This window comes from Helicoverpa armigera, chromosome 10, assembly GCF_030705265.1.
Source record: "Helicoverpa armigera isolate CAAS_96S chromosome 10, ASM3070526v1, whole genome shotgun sequence".
Classification (NCBI taxonomy): Eukaryota; Metazoa; Arthropoda; class Insecta; order Lepidoptera; family Noctuidae; genus Helicoverpa; species Helicoverpa armigera.
In genome coordinates this window covers 1,548,869-1,569,270 of record NC_087129.1, presented here as the reverse complement: position 1 = coordinate 1,569,270, position 20,402 = coordinate 1,548,869, and the positions used below count along the sequence as shown (strand labels likewise).

The 20,402-nt window shown below is 34.2% G+C and overlaps 1 protein-coding gene across 7 annotated transcripts in view; it reads right to left on the bottom strand.

Moving 5' to 3' along the window:
- LOC110380505 (nephrin) overlaps nucleotides 1-20,402 on the bottom strand; it is a 227,075-nt gene that overhangs the window by 59,326 nt on the left and 147,347 nt on the right. For all 7 annotated transcript variants that reach the window (XM_049840964.2, XM_049840963.2, XM_064036452.1 and 4 more), the window contains exon 3: nucleotides 16,507-16,657. In XM_049840964.2, coding sequence (XP_049696921.2) covers nucleotides 16,507-16,657 — 151 coding nt within the window. The remainder of the gene's footprint in view (nucleotides 1-16,506; nucleotides 16,658-20,402) is intronic.

Genomic DNA, 20,402 nt, shown 5'->3' with positions numbered 1-20,402 from the left:
TATTATACCTAATGTTTAAAACTACCTTAAAATTTAGAATTAGTTTTAAGTATTCTAAATGTACTGGCATTAAATGTCAAATGTTGCTGTGCCCTAACAGGGTCCACAAATGTACCTAGCTTTGCTTTTTGTAACACCATGTGAAACTTGTGGAATGCAATAAATGATATGAATATGAATATGAATATTTTGTATCTATGAAAATATTTTGATGTGCTGTGCAAACTTTTTACGTTTTAATGATCACTATACTTTTTTTACGTAGGAATGCTATTTGCAATTTCGTGGATCCTTGTATTAATTAGTGACGTCCTCTCGATATTATTATATGAATATATACTGTTTTATATACTTTTTATCATGCCACTGCTGGGCACAGGCCTCCTCTCTCACGGAGAAGGACTGAGCATATACGAACATATATTTGGCATTATTTTCCACATCCCGATTCTATAAATGTGCTATAAATCCATAAAATTCCAGATCAAAGAAAAAAATATGGCATATTATTCTTAGGGAGATCATGTTTCGGCTCCGTGCCAAATTCTGTCATAATCGAATCAACGATTTAACCATTAAAGAGAAGGTATAACAGAAAATGAAACAGTCATTAATATTATTGAAATAATTTGTGTTAACATTTGATTAGATATTACAATAGCACCAATTAATGGTATGTTCACTCGATTTTGATATCTAGTGCATTGTGACATGCAGTCGTAGTCAATATTTGATACCGTTAACTTATTGATTTCATTGTAACCCTTGTCTTCTTTGAAATAAGAATCAAAATTGAATAAAACAACTGCAAAATGGTCTGTTTCTAATGTTATATTGTTATATTAACGGAATTCAAATGAGTGAACGTTTATAATTAGGATTGTATATTAGCTCTGATGTTAACTGATCCATACTAATATCTTGAGTGTTATTATTAGCCTATTTCCATTAATTTTCCTCCTTTTCATTGCCGCTGAAAAGTGGAAATGCTATTGACATAATTAACAATGATAATAAAATAAGAAACTTGTATTTATTTTCATTTATATCAGAGTAATACAAATAGTAATCCCAAATATTCTAAAGAAGTATATCAAGGACGTAGGATACCTACCGTTGTCTTCAAAAATTGCTCCGAACCAAGTTTGGGTCGGTGATAAAAAATTATATTCAAAGTTTCCCCCTCTTCTCAATTATAGGAACTTTTATTGGAGTTTGCGAAGATGTCAACACCTTGTGGGAGTTAGGTTTATCCTTTAAATATTAGTATTAGCCTTATTCTTTTACGTATGTTTTTAGGTAAGCTGGATAATGGGATTTTAATGCGCTATTTTGGAGCTAGGTTTTATATTGGTACCTACAGAGACTTTTAAATAGTTTTGACTGTACCAGCATACTATAATGACTGAATGGGACCACAGCTTAGACTTCTGTTAATATAAAGAACACCAGAATTCAACCATGATATATTAACGGTTGGTTGGTTACTAAAATGAACGCATGAAAGCTGTCTGCCATCGCTTACCTTTGAAAACCATTTCTTACACAATGTATTCTGATGAATATATTACCAAGAAAACAGCTTATAATTTCAGTAGACGTAACAATTTTAATAGCAAGACATTTCCATTCATGTTCCTAACTAATTTCACCACCATTTCCTACCAATTAACTACCATGTATCTTCTTTAAACGTAAATGTGCAGGCACCACTTAAATTCCGCCAAGCAAAGGATCTTATAAAGAATAATTGAAGACAGCAACTTTGCATGAGAATTGGCGTTGAGCCAAAAGCTTGGCACAGTAACCGGTTTATGCAATAAACAATTTTCGTGAAATAAAGTGATGTAGCCATACTTGCAAACGTCACGAGCTTGCATTCAATCTAAAGGGTTTATGGAGGTATTTTGAATTCATCGCTATTTATTTATTTACTGTGGATTTTGTATTCTATTGGATATAGCAGACTAAACTGTCGAGTAGCTGCAGAGTAAACTGGGTGCCGATGGTCGGTTCACAGTGTTCATTTAAAAGGTGAAGAAATCATGAATCCAATCAAACTTTTTAGATGGCTTGATACTGTGCGCACTACCATTCATCGCTATACTGATGTATGATTCCAATCTAATAATATTGAGTTTTGGATAGATATTACGGTAATGGAACTTAGATATGTACTTTTCACTCTATAGGAAAGATATTTTACCAATCTTTAATCAAGTTCATCAAAAATAAAAGTTGGACTGCTCATGTACTTACTTTAAATTCTGAGGCTACGTAACAATTCATTTTTTTATTAATATTAAAAATACTCGTATATTATGTACGTGATGGTATTTAAGGTCTTGGAAACACAGTTGTTTTTTCTTGACGTGAAGTGATTAATATAAAACTTAACGTCATGACTACGCTTGCGTGAATAAATAATTATGTTGTGTCATTTGACACGGGATTTTTACTGGGCCAGAAATAAATTATAAGACTATGGAAATTTATTTCTCGTTAAAATTGAATTAGTTTTAAGTAACTAAGTATAACCAACATTGGTTGAGAAAAACAGATAGAAAAACTGGTCCGGTTAGTGTGGTCACCCATCCACGGACCGACCCCGACAGAAGTTGCTTAACCTTATGATCAATCGCCAATGCGATTGCTACTAACTAGGTACACGTTCCTAGCAAGTAGCAATAAAATTAGGTATCTACCATTTTATTTCCAAGAATTCAAATGCACAATAAACCACTCTAAGTTCGTCAGGTAATCCATCAACGTATTTACAAAATTTCGAAAATTCATTAGCGTAGCCAAACCAAATTACTGAGCTAAACTGACATATCGGTTGTATCGTTGCAGGCTAAATATCGGAAGCTCAACCTATTATTTGCCGGGATACCCCACAACGTTAAATATGAGCCGAAACTTCCGCCACGGTTAATTTTACTAACTGGAGTTGTAACCGCATGGTTAAACATGGTATGTTGGTAAATAACCATGACTGTTGATTCTGCCCATCATTGTTTAGGCTTGAACTGTGCTGATGGAATCGTGTTATTGACATCATGATGCTATATCGAATTGGTAAAAGGAACCTATATTGTTTTTAATGCTCCTTTATGATTATTTAAGAAAAAAATTGCAAATTATGAAAGTACTGTATATTTAGGTACAAAATAAAAACAAATTGATTTCTTGACAAAGCTTCTGCTCTTACATAGATTTCTCCAGTTCACAGTGCACATGTTAACCTACCATATAATGTATTTTAGAGCTACTACATAATGGCATATTATAGCTCTCACACATAAGTAGAACCACAACGTCTTCAAAATTCAAACAGAAGCAGGTACAATATACCTAGCACAAAAGTCATAATTCTCCAAATTTAATCATAATTATGATGATCAATATAATAAACGAACAAACGGGCACACTGCCAAACTAACTTAGTAGAACCAAGTCACCCAATTTCGGTTCACTTTTATATAGTCAATCAAGCCTTCTAACCGACGTCGGAGGCACTGAAGCCTGAATAAACATTAATAATGAAATGGAATTAAATTTAGTGGACTGTTTGTTTGTTTCTGTACCCGCCGTTTGCAAAATTAGGACCTCTGCATATTAAGTTTGGTTTCATGATTCGAAATCCTGAAAAGCCAATTAGGGTTGGGTCGGTATTATGCTGGATTGAAAGGCGATTTCAAAAATTGGAAGTGACATAGCAAATGTTTGTTGACGGATAATTGGTAGAGAAAGCGGGTGGACAATACTTGTGTGTGTAATGTACATGTATAATTATTGTCTTTGTATATGTAAGCTCCCGCTCTGTAGTAGGTGAGTCGCCGTGTTTTACAAAGGTAATTTACACACATATAAACTATTTATTGTTAGAACTTCAATCGCAAAATTTCATATTTTTAATAGTCCTCTGAAGCAGTGCAGTTACTTAGGTGTAAAGACTATTTCAAGTTCACACTTTTAAAAATGTACTCATTACATTTTATTTTTATTTCAAGGCAACTTTGTAAGACGTCTTGCATAAAAAATGCTGAAGTTTTTGTAATAGGTAATATTTTGTGACGGTCATACTCATAGTAATTTCATGCTTTTTATCCCACTCTCAAGATGATTTTCCTACGTACCTATTTCAAAATTAGCTAAAAACTCAATAACATTGTATTAATTTTTCGTTGAAATGTTTCTAAAATCGTTTTGATAATCCAGAGATTATCGCCCAAATACAAAATTTTATCCAACGTTATAAAATATTCTAGCAGTACCGTACCTAGTTAGTCTGAAAGCCGACCGTAACCTACTTTGAAATAAGCAAACCGAGAGGATACATAACATGTTTTATAGCTGAAAAGCACTTCTATTTGTTGATGAAACTACTGGGACTTTTCAACTCTCTAACGACTTTAATTCAATAACAGGGCACGCGTATGACCTAAAAAGTTTTGCCATTGTAGGGCAGATGTTACTTTATATCACAGGTAAAGGCTTGTAGTAAAACAGTAACACTGATAATTAAATATAGGATTGGGAGAAAATTTTGAACTGTGTGATTCCAATTTTAAATGAGTATTGTTCTATTTTTTAACTTGCTTGCATTTGGGTTATCGCCGTTCACACATTTAAATAGTTTGTCCAAGAACTTAGAATTTAAATTTAATGTTGAATGAGATTTTTCCATGCATCCAAACTCATTTTTTTAAAATAATAAATTATTAGCCAAAATAATCCAGTAACACAGATTCCTTGTATTTCCTTTCCCAAAAATATTTTAGGCATCTCTCAACAGTGTCGCCTTCAAACTTTAATTAACAAAAGCGAGTCCTTCATAGAAAACCTTCGCTTAAATACGTGGTCCAAACTTTTGTACACTTAGCGAATAAGTAAGTGATGCAAGGAAATTGCGAACATAACTCTTTTTACAGTAGATTGAGCCAGTTTACGAGTTCTTCTGGCTCCTAGATGGGGAGTCTACCTTATACAACGTTATAGTATAAAGGTCTTAAACACAGAGTGTAAAGTTTGGTTCCAAGAGTTATTGCGGGTCACCCACAGACTTTACTCTCCTTAGTTGCTGAATTATCTATGAAGTCCGACGTATATTGTTTCAGTGAGATCATGAAGCTCTTAGTTAAAAGGTAAATGTTATTTTGTTGGATATAAAAAGGTACTTGTGTTAATAGTTATGAGTTGGGATGATAAGAAGCTGGGGAAGTAGATATATAAACTTTTCAATTAGGTGTAGTAAGTGTAAAGTCTGCAGTACTCAAATCAGGAATGAAAGTAACTGATGGAGCACGATCTTTTTATTCGCAGTGCATTTGATGTTCAAAAATTATATGCAAGATTTTCTAGCTTTATACTGACGATTCCATTAGCCTTCTAAGTTTATAATGAGATGAGATGAATTGCACTTTAAGCGCTCGGAAAAGTGCCTCGACTTATACCACGATGTACGACTATTAAAAGAGGTCAATAGCCTTGAGCTAGTTTTAAAAACATTTTCTGCATAGAAACTTTATATGCAAACCATACATTCTAATGGAAAGGAAAAGAAAAAAAATAGTGATAGAAAATACACGAAAAGTGTGGTAGTGCACATCGCTATAAATTATCAAAGCCTTCCCATTCGCGGCAATCTGTCTGCGGACAGAAAAATGTACGTTAGCCTATAAACTGACCGGGAAAAGGTCCATTTCCTGACATTTCCACATGAAAATATAACCCTTGATACCTATTCAAAAACATAAATCGCTATTTCCTTTAATATTTTAGCAGGAACCATTACTTACTCATACTTTATGTAACATTTTGTTCTTAAAATAGTCTGACAGCTTCAATTTCACAGACGATACCAAGTGAAATATGTAGCAAAATGACTCGAAAATCTCCAAGTTTATTTAGGAATTTCCATGTAGTAGATAAGTTCGAAATTGTTCAAGTTTGCACTTTCGTGCGATGGAAACTTGTGTGTGCGCTGAATTTCGAATGCTCGACGGTGCGGTGTTGTCACAATATTTGCCGGTTGTACCGCTGTGCCGCACTGCGCCGCGTCACACGGAAATTTTTCGAGGTTTTATGTAAAATTTAGATATGCCGCGCATGTGCAAAGTAGGTCAAAGGCGAATGTGAAACATTTTTCGAAAGCGGATTGTGGAAACTGGTACATTGTTGTACAAAAGTTGACTCCAGTTTGTTTGCGATGATGAATGGTAGAAACCCTTTCGCGTTATTCGCATAACTTTGTAGGATGCTTTGCCAGGTTTCAACGTGTGTTTATTATTTGACGCAGTCGTTTTGTCGTAATCAGGTGGGACACTGTCCCCAAAAAGTTTTCGAAATATGTTTGTTTGTTATTATCTATTTGCTTTACAACATTCTGTTGATGTTTTATAGACACATGCGATATTCCATGAGAATGTTGCCATAATATATTCATTGAATTTGTGAAAAATATTATAATATTTTTCGAGAAAATTGCATTTCAATTTCACAGTTTGTTTGCATGTTTTACTGTATTTATATATTTAACTAGAATTTTAATTCAAAGAATTCATTGCATTAAGCAGATATTCGTAATAAAAATAAATGAATATCTGCATCATAGTCACTTGACTTCACAGAACTAAAAAGCTACGATTTCAGTGAAATAAAAAATATTTTATGCACTGTACATAAAACACATTTCAAGAGATAAACAATTCTACAAAATGGAGCTTTAAAAAAAAGTCCTCCCTTTGATTTGTTTTTTTTTAGCAAACTAGGTTCTATATTCAAAAACTTCAAAGCATTCAGCCAGTCTAAATGACCTAACGTGACCAATTCATGCACGCACAGGGTTAAATGAAACGGCGAACACAAAGGGTATGCCTAACTTTTATTTTTAAAGTCTGAATTCTTTAAAACATTTGAATGATTGAAATTGATATTTTGAATTTGAATATGGAATGAGCAAACAATGTTCGTTCTTTGTAATTTTGAATGGGAGGACGAATAAATAATTTCAGTGTTTAGACAAAAGAAAGGATTGTTTAATGTAGTATATCATGACAGCTATTATACAGGGTACATAATATTAGAATAATAGAGTTTGATATTAAATTCATGTTGAATAAAATAATTTAGGCCCAATATGTACTAAATGTACTAAAAACATCAGCTAACCTAAAGAAAAGAATGTACTTGTTATCGACTACAAAGCATTAGCACACCAGTCGCGTAGCTTCCTAAACTTGCACTATACAAACTTTAACAATTTCCGAAGTCTGAACTTAAACACCCTCGTTTCTGACCATTTGTTGGCAAGACGGGATGAAAAAGCGGTCTTCGGTCTTTAGCTAAATGCTAGCTCATGATCATTATCTGTTTAGCTTTTTCTACAGTATTTAGGCTTCAAATCCTTCTATAAAAAGGTGTGTACCTTTTTTATAATGAGACATCATCAAATGACCCCCTCCCGCTGTGGGTTAGCTGCGTGAGACTCTTACTGACTAAAACCCATCATGTCATCCTGAGCCTTTTATGTATCAAGGCCGCGGTAACTCTTTTGAACAATCCCACAGCCCTTCTGAACACAGCTAAGTTTTATTTCTGAGCCAGTGTCTTACATGGAACGATTGCCTATCCGACTTCGCCTGAATACCCAAAATGTTGTCGTAGATATAAATGACAGCCGGAACCCACAAGTTGACGTCGTTTCCGAGATGAGGCGGAACTTGTTATGACCATGGTGGTCACCTCCTACATTACTTAAATGAGCTTAAACAATTGGTCGAATAGGGGGGTTGTTGCTTATCCTCGACTTGAATCGAAAATACTTTCATTGAAACTTGTCTGCAAAACAGCACTTTTTGAACATCAAAATGTATAAAGGATTGGGCCCCCTAAACCCCCACCCTTCACCACTTCCTATGTGTTTTTGTTGGGAGAAGAACAGTTTTATTTTAAACAGTCTTATTGTTATCACACTGACGGACAAAAAGCATCAGGAAGATAAGCAATTTTAAATTAGAATTGATTATGTACAAAAAAAAACATTAATTAAGCAATATTCTAAATATCTACTCGTCTCAAAGTTTCAGTTTTCAATTCTTAGATCCCTGCTTTCAGTCCTCCTTATTTGAATATAAATGAATTTGTAACCAGTTAAGCATAGCCTTGAAGTAATGTTTAGAATAAAAAGCAGTTGTCGGCCGTTTTATGAGCGTTTTACGCGCGTTTTGATTGATGAAACTCGTGTACATAATTGGTTGCCATAATATCGATATTTTCGACTTTTATAGTTTTCAATTTTACACGTAATATTGTTAATGGCTCTGGAATTTGAAAGGCTGTGTTCTGTTTATAGTCGATATTCAATTTTATTTTTTACGTAAGTTGTTAGGTCTTTTCAATTTTACTTAGTTTCATATTATTTAATGATACGTTCTCAAATATTGACGTCTTGTCAATGGAAAGTTTTCTTGTATATTTTTTTGGTCATAATAAAATATTAAGGCAGAATGATATCGATATTGAAAAGCAAAAATAAGTATATAGAATAAACATTGTCTAAGTCCACATTGGAGGAAGACACTACAGAAAAAAAACTTTGATTAAACAGAACATCAATATCGCCTATCCACCTTGAAAAACTTCGTAAATCAATACTCGTGCCTACTGAAGAGGCCTTATCCTTAAAACGCTACAGAAATATCTTGTTATCAATAAGCTGTGTTATTATAGTAAGGAAATTTCCAAAATATGATAATATAGCTTTATAATAGTAGCTTATTAAACCCACATAAAGTTATTCGATCTAAAAAGTAAGCACTATTACTACTTTCCACGAGTTAGAGTTGTAGCACATTTGATATGTTAGAAACAGATCGCACTTATATCGACCGTATTAAAACATATATGTATGTCGTCTCAAGGCGAGGCGATTACATTGCGATTCCGATACTACCTCTATAGTAAGCTTTGCAGTAGCGAGGTTTATACAAATGATAGGTCTAAAAAACTGCTTGAGTTAAAATTTTGACGATCGTTTTTATATGTGTGTATTTTGTCTTCGTGTCAGTCGAAAGACGACCACTGCTGGACAAAGGCCTCCCTCAAGGTTCTCCATTTCGGTCGATCTTCAGCAACCCGCATCCACTGTTTCCCGGCCACCTTGGCCAGATCTTCCGACCATTTAGTGGGGGGAGACACTACCCTAGACTGTTCATTTTCTGCCTAACTTAGCCCAAACCACGCTTGGGTCGAACTAACCCTTAACTATTAAAAACCCAAATACAAGACTTTCCATTTGATGGTATCGGTAACTGAACAAGCTTTACGATCGCGTTTTTCTGCGTGTTTGTTTGTGTGTAAACCTCGTGTAAATAGAAAACAACGGCGTACATTGACACGCAGTTTTATTGACGTTCACAGCAAGAGTGTGAACTGTGATGGTTTTTATTGAATCGTGATGTGTGGTGTGAAGTTATGTGTATTACGTTGAATATCTTGTATGACAATCTCTACAAGGTAGAGAGTTTGTGTGTTTGTATGTTTGTTAGCTTGAACGTAAAAATCTCAAGAAGAAAATATACAACATGTAACGTAATTAACGCACACCCTCAAACACCCCAATTAGAATATTATGTTATAATCATAATAAATACACTGAATTTTTAATTTAACATGTATATGCATTGTTATTTACTAAATTAGTTATACCAATTCTTGGAGAACTTTTTGGTCATACTACTACGCACGCAAATATCTCTCGACTCGACACAACATAACGAAACTACGGAAAAAGCCGAAAATACACGAAGTCTTATTACTTTGAGTTACAGTCTATTTGAATTTGTTTTGACTGTACAGGGTTAATATTACAATAATTTCCGTAGTTTTAATTATTTTTGGGATAAAAATTACCTATATTAAAAATGATATAAATCGATTCAGTAAACGATTCTGAACAAACTAATTTCAGGATGTGCGTTAATTAAGTTTCATGTTGTATATGTCACCGTAAGATTACAAACATCGTTAGATTACAATCTATCTCGAGAGATTGTAAACTGTCGAATTATTGTGAACCGTAACATCTGATTGCAATTTAACGCATTATTTTTCGCTATATTATAATCTATCGATGAGAAATTTTCAAATTGTCAACTGTCCGAAAGCTCTCCCTGATTGGTCAGTCTTTTTGTAAGATCGACCAATAATCCGTTCTGTTCCCATGGAGTTCCCGTAGAGTTAGGAATGAAATAGAGGTGTCACTTAAATAAAATAAATGCTCTTCAAAAATTCTTCAAGTATTTATTATTTAGTACGAGTATGTAATTAATATTCCTGACATATGGAGAGAACAAATTGTAACGAAATATTTATTCTTCAAACACAAATTGAAATTGGAAACATATTGATTTCTGACACTTACCTACGCGAATATTAGACATTTAAATAAAACTACTTTTACGGATTTTATCGCGGTTATATTATATTATTTAATCCCGACGTTTAAAACCGACCGCGATAAAATCCGTAAAAGTAGTTTTATTTAAATGAAATTGGAAAATTATAAGAAACTTTTATAAAAAAAAAAACAAAACAATTAGGTACCTAGTTTGTCTTCAAACACAAATTCATTCCTAACTCTACGGGAACTCCATGGCAACAGAACGGCTGGTCGTGATTGGTCGATCTTACAAAAAGACTGACCAATCAGGGAGAGCTTTCGGACAGTTGACTATTTGACAATTTCTCATCGATAGATTATAATATAGCGAAAAATAATGCGTCAAATTGCAATCAGATGTTACGGTTCACAATAATTCGACAGTTTACAATCTCTCGAGATAGATTGTAATCTAACGATGTTTGTAATCTTACGGTGACATATACATATTATTGCATGTTAGGAAGGCTAAAGGCTACTTGCAAAAATTTACCTTAAAATGGTGCATTCAGGTTTTTTCATCATTTTATCCCTGTAGCTACCATAAATTCTAGGTTAACCAATTTGAGGCTCTGAAAACTACACTATAAATGCTATTAAATAAACAAAATGCCTGTGTTAAACGAGATAAAAAAAAATATTTTAACGTAACATATAATCGAATTAAAATAATGGCTTCTCACGTCAAAAAAGTTTATGAAGGATTTTATGATAAAACTGAAGCAAAAATTACTTTAAAAATCCATTAATTTTTCACAGTTGAAGTGTCAATCAACAGAAAACGTGGCTTGTCAAAAGCCTGAAAGTCTAGTAAACTGAGTAGGAAAAGTTAGCCAACACATTATGTGAGAGATAATGAATATTTAACTTGAGTAGGGAAGATAATACATTCATAATAAATAATTATCATAAGGATTCAATACCTATATATTTTTATATCGATTATTTTTTCTATATACATAATATATTGGCAAAGGAAATAAGATCCGATACTCATAAAGTAGGTACATGAAATCAGTAATTTGTGCTATGGGATGATAATTAATGAGTAATTATGATTTCACGCATGTTGATGTAGGTTATTGACTCGCTCAGCTAAATTTAATTATTTTTCATTATTTTTGGTACAACCCTCTTTTGTACCTTATCTTTGGACATGCCCGATTATTGTCTATTTTTACACAATTGCATAAAAGCACCATGTATCAAATTAGATTAGGTAAATAAATATGTAGCCTACTTATCACAAGTGACAATTTGAACCAGCCCACTAAAGAAGACGGAGAAGTGTCTCAACAGCCGTCTCACACAAATGAAGCAATGCTTTTACCAAATTGAAACTGTTTGTTACATTGAGTGTGTTACGTAATTAGTCTCCAGAAAATTCTCGCACAACTAAGTTTACGCCGACTTTTAGGCTAAAGTGACTTCTTTGTGTTAAAATATTATTATTTTCGTGCAAAGTGGTAATACAGAGAATTTATGACAACGCACCTTTGGCCTCCTTTTTCAGAATTAAAGGAGCTCAGCCATATTTTCTTCAAGGGCAAGTTTAAAGTAGCTGCGCAGTGGCGTGTATCTAAAAAGTCACTTTGTATTTTTTATGTGTCTCGCTAGAATTTGGCTAAATCCTCACTTATCCGCCACTTAAGACCTAAAAAGCTTTAGTTGAAGGTTTCAAGTGTTCAAGGTCAAACGTGAGGTACAATGTTCTTGTTCGGTGTCTGCTTGATTTGTATTCATAGTTTTTTGTCTCGAAGCTTAACAAATGTTTGATATTTGGAACTATATTGCTTTGATATTGTACTAGTACAAACATTTGTTTACACTATTGATATACATCTTGAGCAAGTTTTAAAAACATCACCAAAAACATATTACATATTTTCTTAAACATGTGTATCTAGCTACTGGAAAAGTACCTGTTTGAACAGGCCCCAATCACATGAAGTTGTTACGAAGGCCTTTGCTCTCCAGGAAAGCTTGGTAATTTAATGAGCATACATAATACTCGGCCACTTAAGTCGGCAGCAAGCTTTCATGTGTAATTTAAAATTTTCCCAGACTACAGTTTGACACAGCCATTAGGTCATATTTCAATTCACGTTTCCACGAAACGTTTTAACTAAGAAGAGTTCAGTACCACGAAAGAACTTCGTTTCTTTACAGTTTAAAACTAGTTCCAGCAGTTTGAAAATTTCCTGCATTCTCAGATGTATTTGCATTTAATTGTACTAGACGATTATACCGAAATACCTTCGCCACCTGCAGTTTAATCGTTCATCCGAAAACCTTGGAGTTGGATTAATTAGAATTTTTAATTACGAAATCGCTAGCGTCTGAACGGTGTTGGAACTTTTGTACTGTCGGTGACTTACAGAATTCGTTCCCTGAAATTGGCCGTAACTGTAAAGTTGGTCGGTCGTCCTGCAGTGGCTAATTGTACTTCACTTTTGTTCGACTGTACTGTTCTATTGCAGGTATTGATTTTGAAACTGTGGGGCGTTGAGAGCAATATATCGAATGTCTTTAATACCAATTATTTTCATCCACACCTTGTCCTTTATTTCTTCGCTTAAAGCAAATGTTTACCGAGGTCAAAATGGTGATTTTACAAATTCCTCTGAAATGCGAGTACTTCAGATTAATACTTTTAGTGAACAAGAATAAAAAACATTATAGAATTTAAAACCCACTCCTGCTTTGAAGTTGGAAGAAATAGAATTGAATATTATTAAATGAAACCACCCTTAATGACATTTAAGACTAGCGTGGGATGATAAAGTATTTATTCATAATGCTATTAGGATGAAATATCAGGATCAATGATTTGGTACTCGGTTTCTGAGACCGATAGAGATAGAATACTGAGAAATCATGAGTAGGTGTACACAATCTTTGTATAATAAGCTGAGGAGTGTGAATCCGCTAATGACTGAAACTGTAGGTTCGATTTTAAAATATATTTCAATGTTAGATAGCCGAATTGTCGAGAAAGGCCAGATTATATTTTTTCTTGGAATGAAGATACGATAAATAAATAATTTAATTAATTTCTTCTGATATTACGAACGTGATAAATAATAAAATATTTTATTAATTTGAGTCATTATTTGCGAAGATTTTATTATTGTTGGATGATGCGTATACTATTTAATTGGCACCTTCGATTTTATTTAAAGGGAGATATTATAAGCGATTAATCAAAAGCTTATTTCTATTTGCTGGTTTGTTTTCATTACAAACTATATGCATTAAAATTACAGTACACACATATGTAGGTGTTGAGATTTATTGCACACAACTATTCCGTAATTTTTCGTGAAATAGTAACAATATACTCACCACAAACTGTCGTACACAAATACACGATTGAACACAATATAATAACCATTTACACAAACGTAAAAAACATATTTTTGAAGCCAAGAAATGGCACAATAAAAAACAATGTACATAAACACTGGTTTTACGCCCAATATAAATGATTTACGCATAATAATATTCATGGTACGTTATTAAAACGCCAACCACATAACTCCTGTGGCATTTGACAGTATAAATCTTCGACTAAATGAGGATTTGTTGCATTCACAGCATGTAAAGTTGACTGGTGCAGTAAATCAGTGTCATTTAGCTTTGGAAAAATGCTCTGGATTTATCGAGATCGTAATGTGTTTCGTTTTTATGTAGGTCGCGTAAACAGGATCGTTAAAACATAATGTACACGCATTTAACATGATAATGGGATGAGATGTATTTTTATTAGCTGGGTGTATAATTATGTATGTTACTTCTGATAAGGCTTTGGTTGTTAACTGTTTAAACAATTACTGAAAATGACCACTGACGAGTCGCGTCATCCATGTCAAGAGCCACTACCATCAAATTGTGATGGTAATTGGTGGCACGCTTGGCCAGTTTCAAATCCCGAAAACCAGAACGGAATTTTGAACGAAAATTTGGCTCTCGTTATACTCATGATTTTATGCCAAAAGTTCTTCTTGCTGTTAAGATGACGTCTGAGAGCGAAGCTGTCTTAACAGCAACATTGTTCCTACCAATATCATCTTTCACACCATCCATCCAAATGTAAGTTTGGTAGTGCTCTTCCACATTGAACATTCAAAATAAGATTCACATTCTGCGATATATTTCGATATTATAATTTTATACCCTTCGTCCATCTGCATTATACCCTAACAGATTCAACAGCATGTTAGCCGTGAAAGATAATGCGCACGTAGGCACTTCATTTTCTTTGTAAACGCATAAAACCTTTCACGTCATAATGCTGGTTAAGAGCGTTCGCTTTTACGACTGCTTCTCCTGTAAAAGGGACTTAACTCTTGACTGTGCTGAAGTGGTTAGGACTTAAACCGACAGATAATGGAAAATTAAAAGATGTTCATCAAGAAGAATTCATTTCGGTTAAGTCAGAGATAATATAAGGTTAGAATAAGGAATTTGATTTTATGTGTTTCGTAGTCAGAAGCCAGTAAGTCTGACAACCACTCTTGCCGAGGGGTATCGGGTTGTCCGGATAACTGGGTTGAGGGGGCCAGGTAAGCAGTCGCTCATTGTCAAACTTACTGCTTGGTACTTAGCTGCATCCGGATAGACTGGTAGCCGACTCCAACGTAGTTGGGAAAAGGATATGCAGATGATGATGTGTTTCACTATTATTGAAACAAAGTCGTGTCCTACAATTGTCCTACACCTTGCTTGATAATTCTTAATCTCCACTAGAGATCTTTTCAATCATACAGACCATCGGTTCCATGTCTTTCCTTAAATGAATTAATTGAAAACTACCATTAAAATTCACCAGACGCAACAACCCATGTCTTCTTAGTGTCACTTTCCAAAACTTACCAAACTTCACTGTGAAGAGAAACTTCGTTTTATGTTCACATAGATGTTTTAATTACACCCTGGGTAGCTTCCTTATATCATTATTAGCCTCTATGGAATGGCACTGTAATGTGTTTAGTGTAAATGTTTAAATAACTTTTAGCATTTGTCTCTTAAACGACTGAGGAGGTGTTGTGTGGTATGGTGATAAAATGTCCTGTATTTGGATATACCTACTTGTGTTTGGGTTGTATTAATGTTCTACAGCAAGGACATCAAGCTTTATATAGAAGTTCGAAGTCATTGAATATCATTTCAGAATACAATGCTACTGGTGCGTTATCTCGTAATTGCAAAGCCATGTCAGAGGCCGTCAGGCGGATTTGAGAAAACTCTGACACCAGGGCTGGCTGGGTGCAAACATGCAGCTCACTCAATAAGAAGAAGACTGTGAGTTGTGTTAAATATGTTGCTTACTTATGAATTAAGATATATCCATACACAAATTATACCAAAACCATACGTTCCACTTATGAATCTATTTGTAAGTATACAGAAATAGAAGCACTAATAAATCCTAATAACTCAATCACGACATTAACAAAGACAGTTACTGTATCGTTCAACACATTATTGGTACTTACACACATTTCTTAAAGAGTCAATTTATTAGCTACGAGCTTTCTTCGAAGAATTTCAAGCGATTTAGCACGTAATTGATACGTATCAGAGTGAGGCCGGGTTCTATTGCGGTGAACGTATATAATACAAATGTAGATGGAACAGTATGCCCATTTACTTCCTTGTGAAACTACGCACATAGGTTTTAATAATACTTGAAGTCGTAGTTTCTGTAATCGGTATCTTTGGGGTAAAAACTACGGTAATCGAAATGGGAATTGAACTTTTAGTTGGCAAAGTTGAAAAGCAGTGGTTTTATAAATTAAACTTACACTCCTAGCTAGGGTCAAATACTTAATAATTGTGGAATTAGTTATTCGACTCTTTGAGTATTGTAAATTCTACAGTTGTCGTTTAAAGTTGAGTATTGACTTAACGATGGTGAAAAATTATGAAGTCAATAGTAACCAAGTCTCAGGTACCTACGCATGAGATGACAAATTGCTAACATCAGGAATCCAAAGTTATTTTAAGCGGACTGTAAGTATAGATAACAATAGAAACAAGCTAAATAACTCAAAACTAACCTGTACACAGGATTATCATCGCGATACCACACGACGAGCAGTAGACTGTCGTTGTGCATCGGCGGCCTGATATCGCAAGGCATGTCTGCCTCACCTCCGACGATGGCCGGCACGCGAGTCACTGTGGCTGCTACTGGTGATGTTACTACTCCTAGAACAAGAAGACAAACCGTAAAGTAAGAGAAAATAAGGAAAAAAAAATATTGGGCTGACACTAAAGTGACGCGCTAGCCTATAGAATGGCCAAGCCGTATAATAATTACCGTGTGAAACCTATAGTTTTAAATTGTGATGATATGGAGGAAAACCTGCTTAATGACAAATCTATAAAAATGTGTCATAACTATTACTTAGAACCTAATTTTAACTGCATAGCAACAGCGTTCCAAATTAAGATCAAGTTCGATCGCAATCTCTTGTATTAAAATTATAATTACGTTAAGACAGCCCAGCAGACTGTGAAGTCAGTCCGTCTGTGAAACTAAAAAATATTTGATAAAATGTATGCTGCAAGCTGTCCTCCTTTTCTGTTCATGACAACCATTTTTTCAGTTAACCCCATCCCTAATTTTCTAATAGGAAAACACCGAAACAAAGCTTCAAAAAATTCAAAATAAAAAATGGTTTTATAAACCTGTTGTACCGAGATTTGCGGTTGATGAGAGTATTATCACTAGTCTGAGGGTACCGCAAAAAACGTTTTAGTCAAAAAAAATATCATTTTCGGCGGAACCCCTGCGAATCCCTGTGTTTATCAGCTTAAAGCCATGTATGAAACAGTGTTACGTTGTAAGCGGGCAAAATCCCTTAACATGAGAACCAGGATATGAGGGCTATAGTACAAGCTTCAAGCGGGTATAAGCCTGAATAAATAACCTTAGAGTTAAATTTGCCTATTTTGCCATTTAAACTTTTTTTTAGGGAAATGTCAACGAAAACTGTTTTTCTTTTAAAGTATCAGTAAAAAAATAATATTTGCACATTATTATTTTTTAGGCTTCTAGTTCCATAGATACCTTATCCAAACCCCGAAAAGTTAAAATCATCATCATTAAAAACTTCACATAAAATAATAAGTTGTTCCTAAATGCTTGCATAGCCGCGCTTCCCACAACTTGCGCCACCGTCCACAAGGTTGAAAAACAAGAAAATGACATTCAACGTCGGGTAGCCGAGCTCAACCGGACAATACGGACACACGCACACCTGCCAACTAAAAACCTTTTTGGTATTCGGCACGGCATAAAGACGAGGGTGGCTTATAGCCTAACAAAAAACTGGATACTGCCCACACGTTTTCATATTATGTAATAAGATTGTAATGGAGCGCCGTAATATCAGGTGTTACGGAGAATATTTCTTTATCTTTCAAGCAATATATTTTAGGTCAGAATTGAGAGATATGAGGTATTTTAGAAGCAGCTTTTTCTTATTCCTGTATACGATATGCATTTATGCACGTGAGTCTTTATTCTGTCTATATTAAAAAAAGTGTTCAAAAACGAAAAACAATTTTAAATTAAGCTAAACTAGTCCTATCTGGAGTATATATTATTACAATTAATTTTATACCAGGAATTTCGTAACAGTTAGTACAGGTAGTAACAAGGAACATTCCGGATAAACCAATCGAGTTACGTTTGTATTTGCTGGTTCAAGTCAATACAGGGTGGGTTAGAATTTATGCCTTCGACCTACACCCAGAAACTATTACTGCTTTGTATGCTTTGCTTTCCTTGACGCGGCTAATAGATTTAGTTGCTACTTCTTGTGGCTAGTTTAAGTGGGGTTAAAGCGCTTTTTCTTGCTTCTTCAAGCGCTGTTTTGTAAAGAGATTTTTTGTGACGAGCGGGTGTGGTCTTGTGGTAGAAGTTATAAATTGTACGTCGGACAATCTTAGACGGTTTCTTAGGGACGATGTTTTAAAAACGGCTGAAGATTATTGTGATAATCAATTAATTCAAATAGGTGATTATTTACATCGTAAATTAGACTGTTTAAACAATGCTAATTGATCAACAAATTAATTACTGTTTATCAGTATAGTATCAAGTTTGTATACGTAAAATATTAAGTCAATTAGACTTACTTCTTGTTTAATATGACGTTTTGGATTCGCTAAAAAGCTGCGAAGAAGTGTCTATAACCATCTACTTCTTCCTTAAGTTACAAATTTAAATTAAAGCAGAGGAGTGTTTTATTTTTGTAAAAGAAAGATTTCCGATATCGTACTTTTTTAAAGGACACCTACATGAAACTGACACAATTTAATTGATATTCAATTTTTAATATTTTCAGGACTGCACATAGAAACTGCATTCCACCACATTTCGTCATTCAATCCTCAAAGAACAAAAGCAAGACCCAATTCACTTCCAAAGAGTTGAGAAACAACAGACCCGACAGTTTTACTGCACGAAACCTCATCAGTTTGGAAAATAACAGTCAAGCGTCCTATTTTTCTGAATATTTGTTTGCCAAAAGAGGTTTTAAATCTGCATTGTCATAACCTTTGTGGTAGTTTAGTGAGTTTCATAAAGTGTGTGTTCGTGACTGGCTGGATAGTCTTTGGTGGAGCAATCTTGTTATGTGAACGAAAATAAGATAAAACATAGAATAAAAATTGCGAGTTTTTGAAGAAGAAATGAAGTTGGTTTTGTCATATTATGGTCGTTTTTTTATAATTTTTGGGCTGGAATCATGGGTCTCCAAGTCGCTAACAGGTCACTAGAAATTTATATTCAGCTCTCTCAAAAATAGGTTGAATGCTCTCATATATTATTAAAAACCTCATTTCCGGAAGATGAAACAAAACAATGGAATACACCATTCTCTCCTACACAAGACCCAAAGAGACAATTAAAGTAAAATCTCAACATAAACGAAGTTAATGCCATTGTTAACATACCACAATTACAAAATTATAATATCATTCCCTTATAATTATTATAATTTTGGTGATATTCCCCGATTTTCTCGCACAAAACCCCAAAGTACGTAAGTAGGGACCTACTTAGGCAAACCAGACTGTTCTGGATTAATCCAGATAATATTTATGAGTTCCCAAGAGCTTTTGATTATTATATGAAGGTATATGGAGTGAAAAGTTTTTTAAAGTAAAGTGCCCATTTAGGTTTCACTGTTTTAGGATTTGAATAATTTGTCGCACTTTCCCGCAGTTTAATAATCAAAGTATACATTTATTCGTTGTTTTACTAGACGTAGCTTGATGAAATACCTACATTACACCCATGGGTAAAATAATGTTAAGACAATATGGGACCAAATCTAAACTGGCCTTTCGATAAAATGCCAGGACAGGTTTCAAATGACCCATCGTGACATATTACTCAACCTTCTTGTATAGAAAACGCGTCAAATAAGGCGTGAAAAAAATGCGATCGCTAGCTATCTAGAACCCAGTTTCTTACACATACAACGAATACGTAGGTATCTGAAAAGGAATGACACATACATAGAAAACCCATTATAAAGTCGTAGTGTGGAGCACTGTCCAAGTTCTTTTGTAATTAAAACTTTGAAAATGACATAACCACCTTACTATTGCCTATTTTGGGATTAGACCACAATAATTACGTTATATAACAGGTCTCATTGAATTTGCAATAATTACTGGCATAAAGGGAAACACGTAGCTCTATAATCAACAAATTAAAACCGTCCACATTTTACCTAAAACTGATGATTATACCAAAATCTCATTGAAAATTCTTTGAAGTCTCTATATTAAGGCTTACATTTATCTTTGAAAGCTTCAGGCGTTTACGTACGGAGGAATGGAAAACGTATCTCTGAATTAAACACGGAGTAAGGAAAGATGAGCGGAGATGCCATAACGCAGGTAGGTTAAGCCGCCTTCTTCTAGGTCAATTCGT